At 48.2% G+C, this 23,566-nt stretch overlaps 1 protein-coding gene across 10 annotated transcripts in view; it reads left to right on the top strand.

Annotated features, from left to right (window-relative positions):
• TAF8 (TATA-box binding protein associated factor 8) overlaps positions 1-23,566 on the top strand; it is a 28,468-nt gene extending 4,902 nt beyond the window's left edge. The window contains exons 4-9 of one of the 10 annotated variants that reach the window (XR_004383224.1): positions 215-277; positions 1,586-1,710; positions 5,011-5,158; positions 6,539-6,681; positions 11,350-11,457; positions 12,628-13,377. Coding sequence is in view for 5 of the 10 variants with exons in the window: in XM_032862196.1 (XP_032718087.1) it covers positions 215-277; positions 1,586-1,710; positions 5,011-5,158; positions 6,539-6,681; positions 8,940-9,107 (647 nt within the window). In the remaining 5 variants the exon portion in view is untranslated. Of the gene's footprint in view, positions 1-214; positions 278-1,585; positions 1,711-5,010; positions 5,159-6,538; positions 6,682-8,309; positions 8,531-8,939; positions 12,334-12,627; positions 13,408-13,690; positions 14,309-23,330 lie in introns of those variants that run through there. The other 9 variants (XR_004383225.1, XR_004383223.1, XR_004383221.1 and 6 more) reach the window with 9 other exon arrangements.

Genomic DNA, 23,566 nt, shown 5'->3' with positions numbered 1-23,566 from the left:
GAGTCTCCTGGTTTGTTTTTAGCTTGAGAGAGGGTTCCCTCAAAAGAGGGTTCCAGTGACTCTATTTAAGAGACTTTCTACTTTCCTGCTGGGGGATTCAGCTGGAGCTGCTTTCAAGTGGCCTCAAAGCATTCAAGCTGGGGGTCTCCACTCTTTCTTCACAGTATCACTCCCCCTTTAGTGATTTTTTAATTTTTGTTCTCCTGTTTCTTAGGCTTCAATGTGGACACTCTCCCTGCTTATGCGAAACGGTCTCAGAGGATGGTCATCACTGCCCGTAAGTGACTTTGAACTGAGGTCCTCAGTAAGTGCTCAATCAGTGGTTATGGAATGACTTCATTGAAGAGGGCAAGGATCGGTTTGCAGCTACTTCCCATTGTGGGCTCCCTTCCATTATTTGGGGCTACCTGAAATAGGATCTTTATTTAGATTAATAGGATTAAGGTGCGAAGTTCAGTCACCAGAAAGGTAAACCATTTCTGAGGTGTTGCTGTGCTTTAACCCCAGAAGAGGGCTGTTTGAAAAATGTGAAAGGTCTCACTCTTTCCTCAGTCAAGTAAGCTATGGCCTGGAGGCCTAATACAGCTTGCTTCCTGTTTATGTAAATAAAGTTTTATTGGAACACAGCCATGTTTAGTTATTATCCCTCTGCTATAATGGCAGAGTTAAAGTCATTGTGATGGACTATATGGCTGGCAAAACCTGAAATATTTACTCTGTCCCTTTACACAAATGATGACTTCTCCCTTAGATGAAGTGAGTGCCATAAACTGACTTGGGAGTAACAGTTTGGGCCTGTAGGACCTTGAGGAGAATATACTAGATCTTTTTCTCTGCATTCTTTTCATGCTTGCACCTTTTTAAGAAATACGGTCATGGCTCCATAGCTCAGGGGTTAGAGCACTGGTCTCATAACAAATACTCTCAGAGTAGAGTGGAAAGGACCATTTATTTTTATTTAAATTTTTTTTTTAAGATTTTGCTTATTTATTTGACAGAGAGAGACATAGCGAGAGAGGGAACAGAAGCAGGGGAGAGTGGGAGAGAGAGAAGCAGGCCTCCTGCTGAGCAGGGAGCCTGATGTGTGGCTCCATACCTTGGGATCTTGACCTGAGCCGGTGGCAGATGCTTAATGACTGAGCCACCCAGGCATTCCAGAAAGGACCATTTTTAATCCCTTCTCATTTTCTTTAGCCCATACTGACTTACCCTGCCTGGCTCAGGGTTTGTCTTTGTCATCTGGGTTCTATGGAAAAAGAGCCCCCAGCCCACTGATTCTCCTTAGTTCCTCTGCGTCTCCCTTATGTATTTAACTTGTCACAGCCACCCACTCACCTGCCTACGCAGCATGCCGGCAGATTGTCCTACGCGCGACTGTGACCCCAGGTCATCCAGCAGGGCCGGGTGTGGCAGGGGTGACCTTCTCAGGTCCTCAAGCCGTTAAAGGCCCTTTATTGATAGGAATACAAACTGCCTGTTGTACAGGGAGAGCACTGAAGTCCAGCATTTACTTTGAGAAAATTGGGGACAGGGTAGAGATGCACAGCCTGGGTCGGCGGAATAATGGCTTGTAACTCTGTTGCAGCTCCAGTGACCAATCAGCCCGTGACCCCCAAGGCCCTCACTGCAGGGCAGAACCGACCCCATCCGCCACACATCCCCAGCCATTTTCCTGAGTTCCCTGACCCTCACACCTACATCAAAACTCCGGTGAGTGAAGCGGCCACGCTGGGGACTGGGACCGATGCAGAAGTAGTCAGTTCCTACTGACTGTTAGGCTGGAGCCCAAGAGTTTGCTGATAGAAGGGCGGTTCAGGGCTCAGCACGTCTTTCCTCATTGACACAAAGTTTGGCAGAGGAGGATTATGTTCTCCAGGGTTCGAATGTGCTCCCATTTGCCAGATCCATGGTTTCACCTCCCCTTGGGGAGGTGTGTAGTGCCCAGGGGTCTTCACACACCTCCTTTGTCCTCATCTCCACCCCATGTCCTGGTGCACATATGGCCACCAGGCAGCTTTTGGGGGCAAGTCCTCCAGACATTTCTCCACACCTCAGAAATAGATGGTCACCCGCCACTACAACACGGCCATCGTCCTTGACCAGTAGTCTCTGTATGGGTGTCGTACGGCTGCCTGCTGTAAAAAGTGCCACAAACTAGGTGGCCTAGCACAACAGAAATGCGTTGTCTTACAGTTCGAGAGGCTAGCAGTTCAAAACCAAGGTGTCAGCAGGTTCCCTCTGAAACCTGTAGGAGAATCCTTCCTTGCCTCTTCCTCGCTTTGAGTGGCTTATAGGCAGTCTGTGGTGTTCCTTGACTTCTAGATGCGTCCCTCCCGCTGTCTTCACAGGGCACTTTCTGTTTCTCTCTGCATGCCGCCATTTTCTTCTAAGGGCACAGTCCTGTTGGACTAGTACCAACGTACTCCAATTCAGCCTCATGCTAACTGATTACATCTCGCAATGACCCCATTTCCAAACAAGATCATATTCTGAGGTACCAGCATTAGGACTTCAACAGCATATCTCTTTTTGGGGGGACACAGTTGAACCTACAACAGTCTTCCACTCTTATACGGTGTCTCTTTGTCAGTAAAAGTATTAAGCCCATATTCCTCTGTTTGCTTATTGACACGACTCTAATGTAGCACTCTGCCAAAGTTAAATATATTAACAGATCATCTCACCCTTATTAAAGGTTCAGGAAACTTGTTTGCTCCTCCACAGTGGCAGCCATGGGATCGCCTCTGCTCTTTATTTTTTGGAATTGTGGTTTGACAGTCGGGATAGTAAGTCAGAGGTCTGATCCAAAGGTCAGTTTACTTTGGTTCTTGAACAGCTCTCATAGTTGAAAAGGCATATTGCAAAGCTGTGCAGCATCATCGGCTGCCCTTAAAAAATCATAAACGTAATTGTTTTCGTTCTCATCGACTGGTTATTTGAAGAATCTTATTAAAATTTTTCTATTAAAATTCCAGTTTCTTGAATGTCAAATGGTCGTCTTTAAAAATAATATTGCATTTTTTTAAAAAGATTTTATTTATTTATTTGACACAGAGAGAGAGAGGCAGAGAGGCAGGCAGAGAGAGGGAGGGGGAAGCAGGCTCCCCGCTGAGCAGAGAGCCTGATGCGGGGCTCCATCCCAGGACCCTGAGATCATGACCTGAGCCGAAGGCAGAGGCTTAACCCACTGAGCCCCGCAGGCGCCCCAAGATCTTGCATTTTAATGTTTTTAACAAGTACGTTCACAATCCATTCCAATTTTTTATTTGGGGAAAATTTAAACACGTCCGAAAATGCTGTTTCTGTGTTTCAGTGGAGCTAGGGGAAGCATACATACAGGCGACACACTTGAATTAACATTGACAACAGTGGGAATGTTTCCAATACCTCCTTTTTTTTTTAAGTATACTTTTAATAAAATATCACAAACGTACAGAAAAGCACAAATAATAAATGTACAATTTGATGAATTTTTACTAAGTGCACACGCCTGTTGAACTAATACCTGAGCTAAAAACAAAACAAAACCAAAACCAAAAAATCCCATGGGGCGCCTAGCTGGCTCAGTCGGTGGAGCAGGTGACTTTTGGTCTCGGGGTGGTAAGTTCAACCCCCACAATAGGTGCAGAGATTGCTAAAAAATAAAATCTTAAAAAAAAAAAAAAAGAACAAAACACCCTAAGCCAGCCTTCCTAAAGGTTCCCATCCCCCTTCAGCAACTAGCCCCCCAAAGGTAATCTAATTTTTATCACCATAAACTCTTTTGTCAGTTGTTGTGCTTTATGTAAACTACGTGGCTTCTTCCACTCAACGTTCTGTCTCAGATTCATCTGTGTCGCTGGGTGTAATTGAAGTTCATTCAACATATGCATAATCTTTTGGCTTTTGCGCCTCTCTAGGTTTTGGCTTACACAAATGACACTGCTGTGAACATTCTGGCAATTTCTGTATATCAACTGTCAGATACTCAGAATTTTTTATTTTTTAAAGATTTTATTTACTTATTTGACAGAGATCACAAGTAGGCAGAGAGGCAGGCAGAGAGAGAATGAGGAGGAAGCAGGCTCCCCGCTAAGCAGAGACCCCGTGGGGTCAACGTGGGGCTCGATCCCAGGACCCTGGGATCATGACCCAAGCCAAAGGCAGAGGCTTTAACCCACTGAGCCACCCAGGTGCCCCAGATACTCAGACTTTTATATGTGCGTTCCACCCATGACATATCTTTCGGTGCATGTTTGTTTGCGTTCTACGGAATATATACTCAGGGCCTGGACAGGGGTCATCAGGAGTTCAGCTGTAGTAGTTGCTGCCTGTGGGTCCAGTACCTCTTTAAAAAATTGAATCTCCATATCATGAAGAGCAGTTGCTTTTTTGTTCATGGTTAAAATGTCAGTTTTACCATTGCAGTTTAAAATGTTTACACTAACTTCTCATCATTGATGAGCTCTCGGTCATCTTTCACTGGGTGACATGATTGCCAAAGAGCCCATAATTAGGAGCCAGAGTGTCAGCCCACCATTTTCTCATTCTCTCGCACTTCCCTTAATAGCCTCAGTCTTGGGTTTCTTGTTGAGGCTCTTTTGGGACAACATAGCCACTTTGTAAAGGTTGGTTTTAAAAAAGCCGATATGTAAGCAGCCACTCACTTCCTGTGAGATGTCCCATTACACTGGTGGAACTGGGGGTGGAATGGGACTCCCTGTCCCGGCTTCCCAGGGGGGATTCCCACTCTCCCTTCAGGGTGCGTCTCTTATGCCTGAGACCCACTGTCACAGAAGCTACATGAAGGCCTGGGGCATTTGTCATAGTAAATGTGCAGTTCTTAATTTTGAAGCTCAAAAACAAATATTAGTAATAGTTACATCATTTTCTTTCTGCCCCTCTACTGCCCTTGGGGATCTTGGCTTCAAGTGACATCAGTGGGCCACACATTGGAAGGGTGGGAGGAGATCACAACAGCAAGAATGATCCACTGGTATCCCTCTAGTGTCTTTGCTCTTCTCTTTCCAGACGTACCGTGAGCCCGTGTCAGACTACCAGGTCCTGCGGGAGAAGGCTGCATCCCAGAGACGAGATGTGGAGCGGGCACTCACCCGCTTTATGGCCAAGACAGGCGAGACTCAGAGTCTTTTCAAAGATGACGTCAGCACGTTTCCATGTGAGAGTCTGTCCCCTCTGGGGATCCTGTCTTGTCATTTGAAATAATCATTCCATCTTTCCTTTCTCTCAGCATGATAGGAAGAAAGGCAAGCTTTGTCTTTGTCTTTGCATGTTTTTGGCTCCTGTTCCCAGGTCTTAGGGGGACTGTAAAATGTTATGGCCCGTTTTGGGATCGGCTGTCTGAGGTTGAGTTCAAGCTGCCTCGAGGATGACTGACAGTAGGCCTCAGAGAGACTCACCCAGCGGAAGTGGCTGCTCTGGGAGTAGGAGGGACACGGAAGGCAGGCAGCGGGGCACTTATCAAATACCTCCCCACCCCCCTCCCACGTCCCCTACCCCTGTCTCTGCCCTTCACCATGTCCTTTCACAGGCTCCATGTCACTGAATTTCTCATCTGGGTGCTGACGTTACCTCATCACTGTGGGCCTCGGTTTTGCCAGAGGAGAATGAGACAAATGAGTTTGGGTGACTGATTCAGTCAGCAAGGCCCTATAGGAGGCTCACTGTGGGCCTGGCCCAGGAATGAGAGCCACTAACAGTTCACCAGTGTTTTCCCTTATGTTCTCTCACTGAATCCTCTCACAAACCTGTGAGTCAGGAACTGTTCCCACTACCATTAGAGGCTTTTAGAGAAAAGAGATGAAGTCATTTGCCCAAAGTCACACAGCTGGTAGATAGAATGCACACTAGCTCTTTCCAACCATGGGACCCTACATCGGAGGCACAGCAAAAGTCATCTCAGAGTGTCTCCTGCACATAATGTTCTGCCATCGAAGTACACATAGATGATGTCTTTCATTTAATTTTTTTTTTTAATTCATAATTTTTTCTTTTCATCAGTGCCTTTTGGAAGGACTGGAATGCTCACTTACTTGAAGTGCCCTCTAGCTCAGGGGATGGATGCATGCAGAGAGTTCTCGGGTCCAGTATTTAGACTGGAGTCCTTTAGCCTCTAGGGATCAATATCCTCACTCAAGAAACGAGGCTGAGAGAGCTTAACTGACCTTGGGTCTAGGATCATGAAGCTGACGCTTTGCTAGGATTCAGCCGCAGTTTTATCTGAGTTTAGTTATACGTGGTGAAGGTGGGCTCTGAGGTCATAGTGCCCGAATTGAGATGCCACACTGCCACTCTCTGTGTGCTTGAGGAGGCCACTCCATGACTCAGCGTCCTCATCTGTGAAATGGGGCAGGCAGTTGCACTGAATAGGGTGGGGGCCAGGATTAAAGATAGCACATGGGGTGTTGAGTGGCTCGTGGTGAGGGTTCAGAGCGCGTTAGCCATGACTGTTTGTTGCTGCCCATGGAACTCTCAGAAGGCCCTTGGCCCACGGCAGGGACACTGTGACTGGAATGGCCCCCCTCTTCCCATTCCCCAGTGATCGCTGCCAGGCCTTTCACCATCCCCTACCTGACGGCCCTTCTTCCATCGGAGCTGGAGATGCAGCAGATGGAGGAGACAGATTCCTCGGAGCAGGATGAGCAGACGGACACAGAGAACCTCCCTCTTCATATCAGCACGGTGGGTCCTCCCTCCTCTCTGCTTCATAATACCCCCAAAACACGCCCGTGCTGCCCACAGCCTGTCACCCTAAGTAGACACGACCCACCCCGGGTCTCTGTCTTTGTGGTAGGGACTTGCATGATGGGCTCGTGATGATCCAAGTGTGACATGAGCGCTTGCCTAAGAGACAAGTCCGTGTCGTGGGGATCACTCATTCATTCAGCAGATACTGAACAGGTATCGGCCAGAGCCAGGCACAGTTGCAGGTACTGAGGAATTTGTAGGAGACAAAATAGACAAAATTTCGTGCCCTCATGTAGCTAAGAAAAACGATAAATTAGGAGATAGGAAGTAGTATAGGCATGAAGGGGTATGTGGTACTGGGTAGGGGGACTGACAAGGTGACAACTGAAGGAAGACCTGAAGGGAACAAGGCTTGTACACAGTTGGGAGTAGAGCATTCCTTGCAGAGGGCACAGGAGATGCAAAGCCCTGAGGTGGGAGCTGTTGTGTTGAGGAACCTCAAGGCCATCAAGGAGGCATGAACAAGGGGGAGCTCCTGGGCAGTCGCATCTTAAAGACTGTATTAAACACTGGGCTTTTTCTCAGTAAGGTGGGAGCCATTGGGAATGCTGAGCAGGGGAGGTCAGGGCCTGATGGAGGTTTATTAACAAGGTCAGTCAGGTTGCTGTTGAGAGTGGACTGCAGAAAGTAAGGGTAGAAGCAGACAGTCTACTTACGAGGCTCAGCAGTAATCTGAGTGGGGTAGTAGAAGCGAAGACCATGAGACGTGGTCAGATAGAGTATTTGGTCAGATTCTAGACTATTTTCAGAGCAGAGCCAAACGATGGAGTGGGTATGAGTTCAGAGAGAGAGAGTGCCAAAGAGGAATGCAAGGCATTTCGCCTGAGCAACAGGAAAGATGGAGTTGCCTTCAGCCAAGATAGGGAAGCCCTGGGTGGGCCAGGTGGCTGGGAGGAGAGGCAGGTGTTCCAGTGAAACAGGATACCCTGAGATGCTTATTAGACACCTGGTGGTGATATCACATGGAGAGATGGATATAGGAGTTGGAGTTTGAGGAGCTGTTAGGGGTAGAGATGCAAATTTGTAGGTTGTGTTTAAAACTGTGAGACTGGGTGAGCTCCTTGGGAATGGGTAAGGATAAAAAGAACAGGAACTGGACTCCATAAGTACAGACTTGTGCTGCCCATTACAGTAGCCATGTGTGTCTATTTAAACTGAAATTAGGGGTGCCTGGTGGGCTCAGTAGGCGGAGTGTGTGACTCTTGATCTTGGGGTTGTAAGTTCGAGCCCCACATTGGGTGCAGAGATTATTTAAAAACAAAATCTTAAAAAAATCTAAAAAAAACCCCTGAAATTAATATAATTGAGATAAAACTAAAAATATGATTTCTTAGTCACACTGGCCGTTTTTCAGATAGCCACCTCTGGCTAGTGGCTACCATACCGGGCAGTGCAGATGCAAACACTGATGTTATTGCAGAAGGTTCCATTGGACAGAGCTTTTATGGACAATTTTTTCAAGGAACTTTGCTGTAAAGGGAAGGGGAAAAATGGAGTGGTGGCCAAAGGGGGAACATTAAGGGGTTAAGAGAACCGTTTTTATTTTTGTTTGTTTCTTTAAGATAAAAAGAACAGGATGTCAGTATGCTGTTGGGATGATCTGATAGAGAGGAAAAATGGATGCAGGAGAGAAAGAGACATTTTCGATTGATGTTCTTTGGTAGGTGAGAGGTAAGGGCTCTAGGGGCCAGGGCCTGGTGGAGGGGTTTGTCTTGTTAGGGGCATTTCACTCCCGGGGGAGGAGACCAAGTGTGCGAGCACAGAGACCAAAGCGGGTGAGTCACGCTTGTCAGGGCTCTTGGATGTTCTCATCTGGGTATCGAGGTATTGTACTCAGCATGTGCAAGGATAAGACCCCACTCGTGTTTCTGCATCTTTTTGAGAAAGTGCCAAGTACAGCTATGGAACTGCTAGAAGCTGAAATGCCTTTAAGGCTTGTGGGACCCTGTGGTCCACTTACCATATTGATCCATCCTTTAAGGCTGGCCCTGTCTTTGAAGCAAAGGATGCCTTGGTGGTTATCATTGGACCAAGCATTCTGCACATTCTCCGGGATTCCATGCGGCAGGTGGCAGCCAGCAGCCCCAGTATGCTGGTGGAACGCGGCCTGTGCTGTCTTCTGTTATTTGCCGGTGGGCCTCCTTGCTTGAACACACATCTCTTTAATGTTGGATTATTCCTTTCTGAATTAGGGCTGGAAGCCCATGGCTTTACCTAAAGCAGAGGACCTTGTTATTCTCCACCTCTGTTTTGGACTCAGTTCATTTGGTCTGCGATGTGGTGATATGGTCGTGGACTCAGATGAGTTTCACGTTATGAACAGGAGGCATCCTCCAAGCAGAACCACCATCCCTTTGTAAATACCAAGTAGCTAAAGGGTCCGCAGAGGTGTGACTGGACACCGCAGGTGGTGACAGAGGTCAGGTCATGGCCATGAGTGAGCCGAGGCTGCAGGAACACGGGAGCTGCTGTAGGACTCCAGGGTGCCGAGAGGCCAAGCCAGACGGCAGAGAGTAGGAAGAGCTGACCCTCAGAGTCACGCTGGCTTGGCCTCCAATCCAGATGGCGCTGCTTTCCAGATCACCTGACCTGGGTGGCATCCCCTAACATCTGAGTCTGTTTCCTCACAAGTACAAGCAGGATTAGGAAAACCTGTCTCAGCAGCGTACATTGGGTGCCTGGCTGATGGCTCCCGCCCCCAACCTCCCGCCATTTTAGGCTGTACCACCACCTGCTCGTCTAATAAAAATAAATAAATAAAGAGACCTCAAGAAAAGGATCCTAGCAACAACAGATACACAGTTGATTGGACTTACTCCTGTTATTCTGTTGAATGGCAAATACAATCCTATGTTTCAAAATTCACAATGTAGAAAGAAATGTATGGCCACCCTCCTTTACCCCATCCTTGTTCCCTGTCATCCGCTTCCCCGCCTACCAAGCAGCCAGTGTCCCCAGTCTTTTGTGTATCCTCCAGAGACACCGTTTCCTCCTTGTTTTAAACACAAATAGCAAGTCACAGTGTTCCCTTCCTTGTTCCCTTTCTTGGGGTATCTCGGTGATCATTCCATATGTGTATGTCGGGAGCCTCTTCAGCCCTCCTTAGCCTTCAATCGTGTTCTACTGTGTGGACGTAACCATGGGACCTGACCAGCTCCGTGTAGACGCTTGTGTTTTCTATCTGTGCTTTACAGACATTGTTAACATCGTTAAGTGAATTAAATAACTGGTATTTTAAATTATTCTTTGATCTACCAATGGCAGCACTTTTTTCAAGGACTGTTGCTAGGTGGTTACTTTGTTTAATCCGGTTCCGGTTTCTCCATGTACTTGAATATAAAAGGACTATTCATTTTAACTTATGTGTAAGAGAATTTTTTTCCCTTGTATATTTGAACTAGCTGCCTTCTATGATAATACCCATATCTACACTTGGTGCTCCTTTATCAACAATGTACCATTCATTCACTCAACAAGTATTTATTTAGTACCTATATGTGCCAGATACCGTTCTGGGTGATTGGGATGCCTCAGTGAAAATAACTAATGAAACATCTGTCTTTTGGAAGCCTGTGTGTTGGCCAGGGTGGGGGAGGGGAGAAACAATGAGTGTAATATATAAATGAATCATCTACAGTGTATTAAAGATGCAGATGCTATTGTTGGGGCAAGGGGACCAAGGAAGGGGAAGATCCAGGGTGAAAGATGGAAGTTTCAGTTTTAAATAAGGTAATCAGGGTAGACATCACTGAGGAGACATTTGACAAGAGATTTGCAGGAAGTGAGCAAGTGAGCCATGTGGATATCTGGGGAAGAGCATTCTGGAAAGGGAGCAACCAGTTCAGAGGCCCTGAGGAACAACACAGAGGTGAGTAGGACTGTGGCTGAGGGAGGCTGTGGGAGGGAGGCTGAGGTCAAGTCAGTTAAGATCCTGCAGTCAGCTCTCAGAACTGGCTTTTAATTGGGTGTGTGGGAGTTGTGGGAGGGTGTGAAATGGAGGAGGGACATACCAGAACTTCCTCAAAGATCTCGGGCTGTGGGGGAGGTCAGTTAGGAAGCTGTTGCGCTAGTCTTGATGAGAGCTCCTGAGGGTCCAACAGGGCAGCTGCAGTAGAGAGAGCGGAAGTGGTCAGATTCTACCCGTATTTTGAAGGTAAGGCCAGGGAGTTATCCTAACAGATTTGGTTGTGGGAGTCTGAGAGAGAAGAGCAAGCGTGACGGTGGAGTTGTGGCTGGAACGACTGGAAGGACGGAGTCGCCTCAGGGGAAGGGCTGGAGTTTCGTTTCTGGCACGGAAGTCTGAGATGCCTCTCGAGGCCCGGTGGAGATGTTGAGTGAGCAGGTGGCTATGCAAGCCTGGGAGTCAGAAGAGAGGTGAGGGCAGAGAGGTGCCCACAGCAGTGGTCAGGAAAGAAAGATGGCATTGGAAACTGAGGCACTGCAGTCACCCGGGGCGTGGGGGGGCTCACCAGAGCGCACACACTCTGGCCTTCACAGGCTTGGGGAGCTTCTGACAGACTCTTCTGCTCCCACCTTTTTCAAGCAAATCTCCATGAGTTTGGTACTTTACTTTTATCTACTCCTGTCCCTCCCTATCTCAAGGCTCCCTGTCCCTGAAGGAGGCAAGAAAGTGGCCATTCCAGCTCTACTTGGGAGAAGAGAAGCTGTTGTCCCATGACTCAGGACCCACATCCTGGCCTTGTGAGACAAGTGAGCCGAACAAAGGAAGCCTAGTGCCCTCTGGCAGAGCTCCCAGAGCTGGCTTTTTTGTGCCCCTCACTGTCCCTCCCATCCTTATTATCTCAGGAAACACTTAAGTTGTGGTTGAAGGAACTTGCCGCTACTTTAAGATAGGGCATTTCCGGTAGAGAAAGGACAGCAGGGAAGTAGGGGTGAGTTACTAAACCAAGCCATTAACAACTTCAGAAAGATTGGGAGCCAAATATCCCAGGCAGGTCTGGTCATCTGGCATGAGCTAGGTTAGCCTGGGGGCATTCCCTTTTAAGAGAGCCTCCAGAAGGTCCACAGTGGTTCTAGGTCACTTTGTGGGAGAGGGAAAGCACAGGGACCCTGGATGGAACTGGGTTTGATGGGAGAACAGAATTGGCGGGAGGGGGGGGGGTTGGGAAGCGGAACCTAGAAGGGAGCCAGTTTCTTCAGGCTCGCTAAGCCTGAGACAGGAGTCCCTGCACTGCTTGCTGTCCCTTGTGAGGGAGCCTGCTGTTCCTGTCATCCAGTCACAGTGTCCTCTTCTGCCCTACTGTCTGGACAACAGAATCTCCTGGTTGAGGTCAGGTACCCTTTTGCCTCAATTACTAAACAGGAATCTCAGTGACAGGAGCGGTGGCCTGTCACCAGGGGGCGCAGCCCAATCAGCTGCTGCTGGTCACTTCTAGCCCCTCAGGCCTGAGCTTCTAGGTCAAGGCCTTGGTGTGATTTTTCTCCCCCTTCCCCAGCAGCTTCTGCTCATTTTAAAAAACTTGGAAAATAGAGGAGAGTATAAATAAGGGAGAATCAATCACTGATATTCCCAGAACCAGTTTTTAACGTTTCAACCTACTTTTAATATGTCTACACACTATGATTTAAAAATGTTTTAATTTGAGGGATGCCTGGGTAGCTCAGTTGGTTAAGCAGCTGCCTTCAGCTCAGGTCATGATCCCAATGTCCTGGGATAGAGTCCCACATCGGGCTCCTTGCTTGGCAGGGAGCCTGCTTCTCCCTCTGCCTCTGCCTGCCATTCTGTCTGCCTGTGCTCGCTCGCTCTCCCTCTCTCTCTGACAAATAAATAAAATCTTTAAAAAAAATGTTTTAATTTGAGATCATGTGGAATATATGTAAACCTATAAACTTTTCTCCCAAATCACCTTCCTCAAAAAGCAAACAGTGAAAGAGCTGAGCCATGGGTCACAGATGGGGAGTATCGTTGACGTTCCCGTGTTGGCACCTGTGTGCTCTCTTTGCCTTGGCGGGAACCCTCAGGGCTCAAAGAATGTTAGGCCTCTGCTGCAATATGACCGTTGGTACCTGTTGCAGGTAGCAGATATTTGAGAATCTGAGGGAAATTGGTTATGCCTGGCATTCAGTTTGGCCCAGGAGAGGCCCTGTGCACAAGATCTGTTCTGGCCCTGTGTCCTGCAAAGCATCACGGGTCATTTCTCTATTTCTTTATCTCCACACAAGCCGGGTTTCCTCCTTGAGTGTCTAATTGTTTGCCTCTGACTCCTCGCTCCTGCCAGGGGGCTCTGTTCTAACTCATGTCCTTGCCTTCTCAAGAGACTCAGAGTTTTGTTTTCCGTGCTGCCCTGTGTCCAAGCTGTGTTCTCATCTTCCTCTGCTAGCTGGTCCGTGCCTGGGCCTTACTTCTCCAGGACAGAGATAGGTACATTAGAAAGAAAATGGTCCCTGGGCTTCTTATTTCTTGACGAAAGGGATGCTAATAGTAGTTCTTATTATGGACATGATCTCTTTCCTTATGCCGTTGGTGTTTTGCTTTATTTCGGCTTTTACTCAAAGGATGATTCTGGAGCCGAGAAGGAGAACACCTCTGTCCTGCAGCAGAACCCCTCCTTATCGGGCAGCCGGAATGGGGAGGAGAACGTCATCGATAACCCCTATCTGCGGCCTGTGAAGAAACCCAAGATTCGCAGGAAGAAGTGAGTTGGAGGCCGGGGAGCCGAGAGGCTTCTCTGGCCAACCGAGGTGGTCTTCTCTGCTCCCTGGCAGAAAGGAGAGGCTCCCCAGTGGGTCTGAATCTAGGGAAAGGAAATCTTCTCCCTTTTCCTCTCCTCACTCATCCCCCATGTGTACCTCTTGTTGCAAAGAGGTTGAGCGCCCTGCGGCCCAGGGGCCAGCCCTCACAGCCCTAGAGCTGTCCCCCTTAGAAGGAGAGCAGGTGGGGCCTCCCCTACCAGCAGGCTCCATGGATTCCTCTTCTTTCTAGGTCCCTCTCATGAGCCGAGAAGGAAGCCTGCCTTGTACAGAGACGTGGACACCACTCTCCTGGGGCAGTTAAAGCCACTGGAGGGAAGAAGAGAGGGTGGCCTCCTCGCGGTCAAGCCCTGGTGGCTGGCATGACCTGGCATGATTTTAATAGCCAGCTCAATATTAAGACTACCTAATTTCACTGGATCTTTGGGTGGAGGAAGACGTGATGGTGATGATCAGACTTTCTTAATCCCCCTGGCCGTACTGTGGGGCGCTGGAGCAGACAGTGACTTCAGTTATCGTCACAGGATTTGATTCCTTTGAACCCTGGAAGACCAAGCACACACAGATCTGTTAAACACACAGGAGTTAGAGTGACGCGTGCGCACAGCACCGACTCTCCCTCTGTGGGATGTGTGCTTGGGGACTTCCAACTAAGTCCCGCTCCATCCTGGGAAAGAGCTTTTCTCTGACAAGAGCGCTAATCAGTGAATATATTATGGTGTGACTTGTAGAGGAATCACGGATTGTAAACAACAGGAAAAGGATTTGATGGGGAGAGTGGGGGAGGGAGAGATTTTGAGGGATGGGCCTGGCTAGGCTGCTGGAAGCTGGCAGGGACAGAAGGCCATGGTCCCCCGATTGGTGGAGCCTGCAGACCAAGCTAGGGTCTTCTTCCAGAAGCACGTCTGAATCTGATCAACCTCTTTTCCTCCTGGGGAGAGAAGACTTCATCCTTGATGTACCCTACAAACAAAAACCAAAAATCCCAAGTGTTGAGGAAGATTCTGGGCAAGCTGATACCTTTGGCTGGTCTCCAAAGGAAGAGATTTAAAAACCAAAGTCCAAAGAAGAAAAATGCCAGTGACACCTGGAAGTTAACACAGGATAAACAAGTTGTTCCCTGGGTTAGCATCCTGAGGTCCGTATCAAACTTCCTGATGCTCCGCTTCCAGAGTCCTCTCCTGATCTTCCATGCTCTGGGTGAATTTGAAAACTTAAAAAACTTGACGGCAGGTTCCATATTCCTCTGGCCTCACTGTTGCTTTAGGGCCCTCCATCCCATTGCCCGGAGGCAAAGAGCTGCTTGTCAGTCCCCAAGGATGGCATGCCAGGGAGATATTTGGATTCCCCCACTCCGGACCAAATAAGCATTCAGGTTTGTAGTGGCCTGAAACTCTGGATGATAGTCGACTGGACGGCAGTCAGAGTGGGCCCTTGCCGAGTTTGTGATTCGGCTTGTGGCAATTCTTCGCGGGTTGAGTGTACAGGCCTGGGTTTGCGTCTTGGCAGGTGCAGGGCTGAGACCTTGCCAGCTTGCTGTTCTCTGCCCTCGGGGCAGCCACCCTCGTCAGCATTTCTGCATTTCTTCCTCTTTCGCCATTACTGTCCAAAACCAGCACCTGCTCCATGCCATGTTGCCAAGGGAAGAGCCAGGTTTGGGAAAATGTTGCCCCTTCTGCTTTTGAGATCAGAGACCCGAATTCTGTTCTGGGTGAGAGGCCCTGGGAGGTGATAAGACAGCTTGAAACATTGACCCGACCATCGTTGTGTAAAAACTGTGCATAATTCTCAGTGTATATTTATAAATGTCTATTTTTTTATAACTTTGGGAGACTTCTTGGAGGGAAAAAGTAGTAAACAGAGCCAGATTAAGGATGTGATTTATGAGCTTTTAATCAAAGGTCATAATAAAAACCGCAAATGGAACAGAATGATATATTTTGAATTTAATTTGTATTCAAAAGTCACAGCAAGGATTAAGACTGTAGGCAGATAAGGTTTAGTCCTTCTGTTGGACTGAGTACCCCTGGGAGCTATCTAAAACTTTCTACTTTGGAAATTTTCAAACACAGAATGAGGAACATATATGCTTTCCCTCTATGTCCTTCGCCCAGCTTCAACACTAAGCAACATCTTTTCAATTCTGTTTTGTTAATGTCTCCCACCTTTTTTTCCTTTATTTTTCCTTCCTGGAGGGTTGGTTTTTTTGTTTGTTTGTGTGTTTTTTTTTTTTTTTAAGATTTTGTTTATTTATTCGAAAGAGAGCAAAAGCAGAGGGGAGGGGCAGAGGGGAAGACCGGGGACCAGCAAACTCCCCGCTGAGTGAGGAGCCGATGCAGGGGCTCAGTCTCACTGAGATCATTACCCTGAGATTGCAACCTGATCTGAAACAGGGAGTCAGAGGACACTTAACCAACTGAGCCACCCATGTTCCCCTCTTCCTGGGCTTTTAAAGTAAACGCAAGACCTGTGTCATTTAATCTGTAAATAGGTCACCATACATCTCTCTCTGATAAACCTTTTTTCTTTCTTTCTCATTTTGAAATTATAGATTCATAGGATGTTGGAAAGAAAAAATATGTACCATGTACCCTTGGCCCAATTTGCCCCAGTGGTAGCATCTTGTGTAACAGGTGCAGTATCAGACCCAGGAGACTGGCCCCAGTACAACCCATAGTGCCTACTCGGTTTTCACTTTGACCTCCGTGTGAGTGGTTCTGAGCAGTTTGGTTACATGTGGATTCATGTAACAACCACCATGATCAAGATCAAAATACAGAACGTTTCCATCACCACCAGCTCCCCTGTGCAGTCTCTCTATAACCGCATCCACCCCTCCCCGTCCCTAACCCCTGGCAGCCACTCTTCTGTTCTCCATCTTTATGATTGTATTTAAAGGTTGTTGGGGCGCCTGGGTGGCTCAGTGGGTTAAGGGTCTGCCTTCAGCTCAGGTCATGATCCCAGGGTCCTGGGATCAAGCCCCGCATGCATCGGGCTCTCTGCTCAGCAGGGAGCGTGCTTCCTCCTCTCTCTCTCTCTGCCTGTCTCTCTGCCTATTTGTGATCTCTGTCTGTCAAATAAATAAATAAAATCTTAAAAAAAAAAAATCTTTAAAAATAGACATGGTGGCACCTGGCTGGCTCAGTCGGTAGAGCATGCATCTCTTGATTAAGGGTTTGTGACTTCCAGCCCCATGTTAGGCATAGAATTTACTTTAAAAAAATTGTTAATATAAATGGAATCATAAAGTTATAACCTTTCAAGGTTGGCTTTTTTCACTCGGCATGAGGAAGCGCCCTCCAGGTTGTGTGTATCGGTAGTTCCTTTGTTGTTTTTTCTTTTTTGCTGAGTCCTGCTTCACGGTACAGCTGCACCACAGTGCGTGTGACCATTCGCACTTTGAGGAACACCGAGGCTGTTTCCGGTTTCGGCCTAGTATGAATAAAGTGGCTATGTACATTTGTGGAAAGGGTCTATGTAAACATAAGTTTCACTTCTCTGTAATTAATATCCAAGAATGCGATTGCTGGGTCCTGTGGTAACCGCTCATTGAATGTTAAAAGGAACTGAAACTCTCCCAGAGTAGCTGTACCATTCTGCATTCCTGTTAGCAGTGTATGAGGGATCCGGTTTCTCCGCATCCTCGCCAATATTTGGTGTTATTATTTTATATTGCTTTAGCCATTCTGACAGTTGTGTAATAATAACTTGTTCTAACCTTAGTTTGTATTTTCCTTATGGCTAGAGGGGTTTATTTGCTCTCTGGTGGAATCTAGTTTAGTCTTTTGCCCATTTTCTCATTGGGTTGTTTGTTTGTAAATTTCTTTATTCTAGATAAAAGAACTTGTCAGGTGTGCAGTTTGAAGACGTTTTCCCGCTCCACAGCTTGTCCTTGTGTCCTCCCCACAGGTTCTTCTGCAGATCAAAAAGCTTTTAATTTTGAAGACCAGTTTATCAGTGTTTTCTTTTACGGGTATTTTTAGTGTTGGGTCTAAAAACTCTTCAGCAAGCCCTAGCTCCCGAAAATCTTTTTCCATTTTTTTTTTATAACATTTTTATAAATTTATGTTTTACATTTTAGTCCTTGATCTGTTTCGAGTACATTTTTATAGAAGATGGGAGATTAGGTAGGGTTCCTTACTTTGTATCTGTCCAGTTGATCTGGCACCTTTTGTTGAAAAGCTACTCTTCCTTCATTGAATTACATTTGTACCTTTGAAAAGACTTCATGTTTTTTGTGTTGGGGGCCAGATTTGTGTGGGTTGATAGACTTTTTTTTTTTTTTTAACATAATCACTATCTCAATGTTATACTTAACAAATGAACAGATTTCATTATAGCCTTTAGTATCCAGTTCATACTCAGGTTTTTCCAGCTGTCTCAAAAATGTTTCTGTTTGTTTGTTTTTAATAGTTACGTTGCTTGGATCAAGATCAAAAAAAGATCCACACACCATATTGGTTTTCACGTCTCCTAAGTATACAACAGTCCCTCTGCTCTTTACCGGCAAGCACGCCCCTTCCTGGGCGCCCCCTCCTGGGTCAGCAGCCCCCAGTCTGGCCTCTGGCGAAGACACTCAGCAGGCTCCTTTCCTTTGTTTCTGACCAAGGGGCAGTTAAACAGTAACCAGTGGAAACTGAGAAACCAGTAACAAAATGGCCTGGGCCTCTAGGGAAACAAGCGTAAAAGGAACTGCGGTTCCTGTGCTTTGTTTTTCTAGAATCCTGAAGTTGCTGTAAGAGGCCATGTGATTCAGTAGAACAAAGCTTTCGGACATGTGTATTCATGGTCCCACAACTGACCATCTGTGAAATCTTGGGCAAATCACTAAACTACCAAACCAGTTTCTATAACGTGGGATAATTATACCTCGGGAGGAGGATTTAATGAGAAATGTCTGTAACCAAGGTTTATAAATGACAATATTATTTCATTGCCAGACTTTTTCCTATTGCTTTAAAAATTACATATAAAAAACTAATACTAACAGAACTTAACTCTTGTCCATCACTGCTTTACATGTATTGACTCATTTACTCACAGTGATCTCATAGTAGATTTTCTTATGGCTTCCATTTCCAACTCAGGACGGGAGGCACCGGGAGGGCAGTAGCTTCCTACAGTCCCCTCGGCTGCTGAGTCCCAGAGCCGTAGTCCGTACCCAGCATCCTGCTCCCGAGCTCAGGCATTTTTACCTTTGGCTGTTCCTTCACGGTCATACATGATTGTCCCTCAAATGCATTGGGTGCTACTATGTACAAACTGATTCCCAGCACACACCCACACTGTCTTTGGTCTGCAGGTGGGAGAGGAAGGAGCTAGGAATGGAACCAGTGACACAGATCGAGGGATGGGGAGGCAGGATGAGGCTGCCAATCACAGCTCTTGTCCATTCCTTGATGAAGTAGATGAAGACACAAAAAAGGCTTGTGAAGGACCTTGATCTGTTTATGAATAATGGATCTGTAGCAGATTATAAAGGAGACTACAGGTACTACTAGTGGCACAAGGAGAGTGAGGGTCTTGTCAGAGGAAACGCCTGTGGCCTCTTTCCCTGCCCTGTGGGGGTCCTGGCAGAGACCATCTGGGACAACTTTTGTTCTGACCTAAGGTGGTATCTCTCTACTGGATTAAATGGTGTGTTCTAGTAGGAGTTGGGATGGAGAGTCTCCAAAAGTCCCCAAAATCTAGTGGTTTAGGACAGGAATGTATGCCTTCTATGAAACTCTTGAGTAGGCGGTCCAGGCTGGTTTGGTGGCCTGATGGTGTCAATCGTCCTTCTGTTTCATGGCTTTTCCATCATCTCAGGTGCTGCTCCCATCCATGCGATGGAAGGCGGCTGCTACCCTCTCTACTGGGTCCGCAGTCCAGCCTGAGGGGAGGCGTCTGCAGGAGAGCTCAAGCCCCGGAAGCTGCCCCCTCCTAGTCAGTGGCCCCACCAAACTGGAGGGAAGTGAGGAAATGTGGGTTTTAGCTGAGGTCTGGGTAAAATTTGGGAGCTCCGTCACCGTGGGAAGAACAAAAGAATGGATCTGGAGGACAGCCGGCAGTCCGCCGCAAACAAGGTTGAGGTTGTGTGCCCAGGAATGCCTTGGTGGGACAGGCAGCAAACCCCTCCTGAACACAGAAGCCACCTGACTTGGCACCCGTGGCTCTGCCAGCCAGGCCCGGAGGCCCGCAGTCAGGTGCTCCTCTAGGCTGGGGCCCTCAGTGAAGGCCAACCCAGCTTCTGCCTCTGATGTGTGACCTTGTTTCTTTGCCCTTGGCTTCTAGGACATTGCTCTCCCTTCCTTTGTTATTCTACCTCTTGGCTTCCCCTTTGTTTGCTGGCTCTTCCCCCTGACCCACCCAGCTGTGGATGGTCGCAGACAGTCTTCTGCTTATGCAAGGAGTTGGCTCATCATTCCATCTCTGTCTGGTACCTCCCCGGGAGTCCTCAGCATCTGTCCATAGCTCTCTGGCCACTGAGTTGTCTGGCTGTACTCTCCGATGTGACACAGTCAGCCTTGGTGGCAAGCTTTACAGCATTGTCTCATCTCCCCCTTCCCCCCACCCCTCCCCAGGGCTAAACACTCTGGAATCTTCCTTCTTCCTCTACATTGGGTCAGTCACCAAATTCTGCCACCTCCTCCCCCTGTGCCAGTCTGATGCTTCACCTCCCTGCTGTTCCCCGCCTGTGTCGCCTGCAAGCCCACCGTCCTCTACGTCTCGTCCCTCCCCGGAGGACAACTCGCAGTTCTTCCCTATGGCTTTTTAACACCAAATCTAACCTGCCCAACCTGGCTTCCCAGTCTCTGCCAGTCCATTGTTTCTTTTGGATAACTCCTATCTCTTTAATTTATTCAACAAATGTGGATCTAGCACCTTCTGTGTCGGCCAGGCACTATTCCAGGCTGTAAGGATACCACGGTGAACAAGACAGACATGGCCCCTGCCCCCAGGGAAGTCAATTCCAGTGGGAAGAAAACAAAACCAAAGCATTAGAGATTGTGGAGAAATTCGATGAAGGACGTCAAGGGGAGAATGGTTATGCCTTGAGTAAAGAAGGCCATTCTCATCACTCCTACATCCCATGCCGCATTTTGTGCTCTTCCTGGCCAGCACCTCCTAAAATCTGACTTTTCCTTCGAGCCTCCATATCCCCTCCAGATTATATCGATCCATTCTTTCCGCATTCATTCATTCAACAAACATTAACTGAGCTGTTTAGTGCGGGCGCTGAGCCAGATGCTGGGATACAGCACAGAGTGTAGTAAGGTCATTACCTTCTCTGACCTTGTGGTCCAGTTGTGGGACAGACAGCTCACCGACAGCAGACATGTGACGTCGGGTGGTGAAGTGGGGTCCTGAAAGGAAAGCCATTGTGTGCTTTGCATAATTTAAAGATTTATTTGTTTTAGAGAGTGTGTGCATGCATGCTTCCACGCTAGTGTGTGGGTGGGGTTAGGGGCAGAGAGAGAGGGAGGCAGAATCTCAAGCAGACTCCATGCTGAGCCCAGCATGGGGCTCGATCTCATGGCCCATGAGATCATGACCTGAGCCAAAACCAAGAGTTGGAGGCTTACCCAACTGAGCCACCCAGGTGCCCTTGCTTTGGGTAATTTAAGGAAGATTTAATAAAGGGATTATCTCCAACGGGTGGTGTAGGGAAGACAAGGGTGGTGTACTTCCTGGGTGAGTAACAGGGAGGGAGGGGTCAGTTACCAGAACCTGGAGAGAGGCCTGTGTGGGCGCCTTCTGCCAAGAGCTGAGGGCTTGGCTCATGGTGGCCTCCAATCACACACAGCAGCCCTGCAGGGAGAGAGCCCGCTGGGGAATTAATACCAGGACCTCAGTCTCCGCCCTCCAAACTTCCGGTATCCTGCCTGTTTTCTGCCGAATGGAAGGCAGAAGCCAGAGGGCCAGCCTCCCAGGGCACAGCGCAGGGGGGACAGTAGGAGTGAACGGATCTGGAGGAGCGATGAGAGGAGCTAGGTGCCAAAGGGGTTGCTATTTTACTTTGTTGTATTATTTTTTTTAAAGATTTTATTTATTTATTTGACAGAGATCACAAGTAGGCAGAGAGGCAGGCAGAGAGAGAGGGGGAAGCAGGCTCCCCACTGAGCAGAGAGCCTGATGCGGGGCTCGATCCCAGGACCCTGGGATCATGACCTGAGCCGAAGGCAGAGGCTTTAACCCACTGAGCCACCCAGGCGCCCCTGTTGTATTATTTTTTAAGATTTTATTTTTGAGAGAGAGAGCATGAGCAGGGGGAGGGGGAGAGGTAGGGAAGGGACAGGGGAGGGGCAGAGGGAGGGAGAAACCCAGAATACCCCCGACTGCAGAGCTCAGCACAGGGCTGGATCCCAGGACTCCACGATAATGACCTGAGCTGAAGTCAGATGCTTAACTCACTGAGCCACCCAGGGGCCCTGAAGGGGTTGCTGTTTTAGAAAGGGTAGGGAAGGAAAGCTGTCTTTGAGCAAGGCTCTGAGTGCATAGACGAGGCCAGGCGAGTGGAAAAGCATTCCAGGGAGAGGGAAAAGCAAGCGCTGTGTGCCCGGAGAAGGTGGGAGGAGATCAGGGAGGAGCAGGGTCCACACCATGCAAAGCCTCCTGGGCCTGAGTGGGGACTTGGAGTGTTTTTCCCAGATGGGTAGCAAGGGAGTATCAGGATCATTACAGCCTTTTGTGGTGTTCTGGCCGAGGGGCATGATGAGACTACTTGTCTTCAGTTAGTTTCACGAAGTTTGGCATTTAGCAAATTCAAATGATTCAACTAGGGGGACAGCCAGCAACCCCAAAACTGGAGGACCCAAGAGAGCCAGCCAGGCCTCTGGGCCTCACCCTGGGGTATTGAGCCCTATACCCCAGGGAGAGGGAGGAAACAGACACACAGTAACTCCCTTCCCACCTACCCCCCTCCCCGCGCTCATTGTAGTCCAGGAGACAAATAAACTCAAGAACCTGGTTAACACCACAGACCTAGACGAGGAACAAGTGTCCAGAGGGTTGGACTTGAGGGCTGAAGACCGGCATGAATGGGGTGGGCATGGCAAGCGAAGCTTCTGGAAGAGGTACGGGAAGGGATGGGAGAGCCGAAATGGCCTGAGGGAAGGTGGGAGGGCAAGGGACCCAGTGGGAGAGGATTCAGGGGCTTAGTTACCCTCCACCCTCAAGGCCCGGCTTTCCCTGCACTGCCCCTGAGGCTCCCATGCCCCTTCTGCACAGCGGCGAGTCTGGTGTCAGCTGGAACCAGCCTTCTCCCCTGTAAACCTGGCAGAGACCCCTTCTGTGGCATTGGTCCGCGCATTGTACCCCAGCCAGGCAGGCTGGGTTTTGGAACATCTCCTCCAGCTCCACACCAGTATTGCCCCAGGAAAGGGGTCTTTTTTTTTTTTTTTTTTTAAGATTTTACTTATTTATTTGAGAGAGAAAGAGAGATCACGAGCAGAGGGAGAGGGAGAAGCAGGTTCCCCTCTGAGAGCAGAGCTGGACACCAGGCTCTCCAGGCTTGATCCCAGGACCCGAGACCATGACCTGAGCTGAAGTCAGAGGCTTAAGGGACTGAGCCACCCAGGCATCCCGAAAGGGGCCATTTGAACTGATGGGGTCTAGGGTTTGAAGGGGCCCTGCTCCAGCTCATTTACCCAGGTGAGTTCCTGATTATCTTCAAGGTTTTTAAATAGAAGGGTCAGGAGGCTCAGAGGCCCTTAGGAGTAGTGCCCTGGGTGTATGAGGAATGGCTGGAGCCTTGCCACTTCCTTGCCATTATGAAAGAGCCCCGGAGGCCCCAAATTCTAATTTGATTTCTTTAGGACTTTGTTAAGCATTCATTTATGAATTTTCTTCAACCACTGCTGATGGGTCTATCATTCTTCTGTTTTACTCAGGCTCATACTGAAACAAGTTTTTAATTCTCTGCACGTCAGTCAGCCCACAGTGCCCAGGTGCAAGTGGGGGGCAGCCGGCCCGAGGGTAAAGATTTCCCATGGACATTCTCGCTTCTGGAAACACATTCGAGGTATTTCTCCTCCTCTGGGAGCGAGCGGCTTACCCTCATCTCCATTTTATTACCAGCTTTTCCTTCTTTACTAAAAAGTTATTTTATTTAATTTTGAATAGATAA

The sequence above is a fragment of the Lontra canadensis genome, unplaced genomic scaffold, assembly GCF_010015895.1.
Source record: "Lontra canadensis isolate GAN:19392208 unplaced genomic scaffold, GSC_riverotter_1.0 scaffold23, whole genome shotgun sequence".
Lineage (NCBI taxonomy): Eukaryota > Metazoa > Chordata > Mammalia > Carnivora > Mustelidae > Lontra > Lontra canadensis.
Note: the sequence above shows the minus strand (reverse complement) of the source record. Positions and strands in the feature narration are given on the sequence as shown.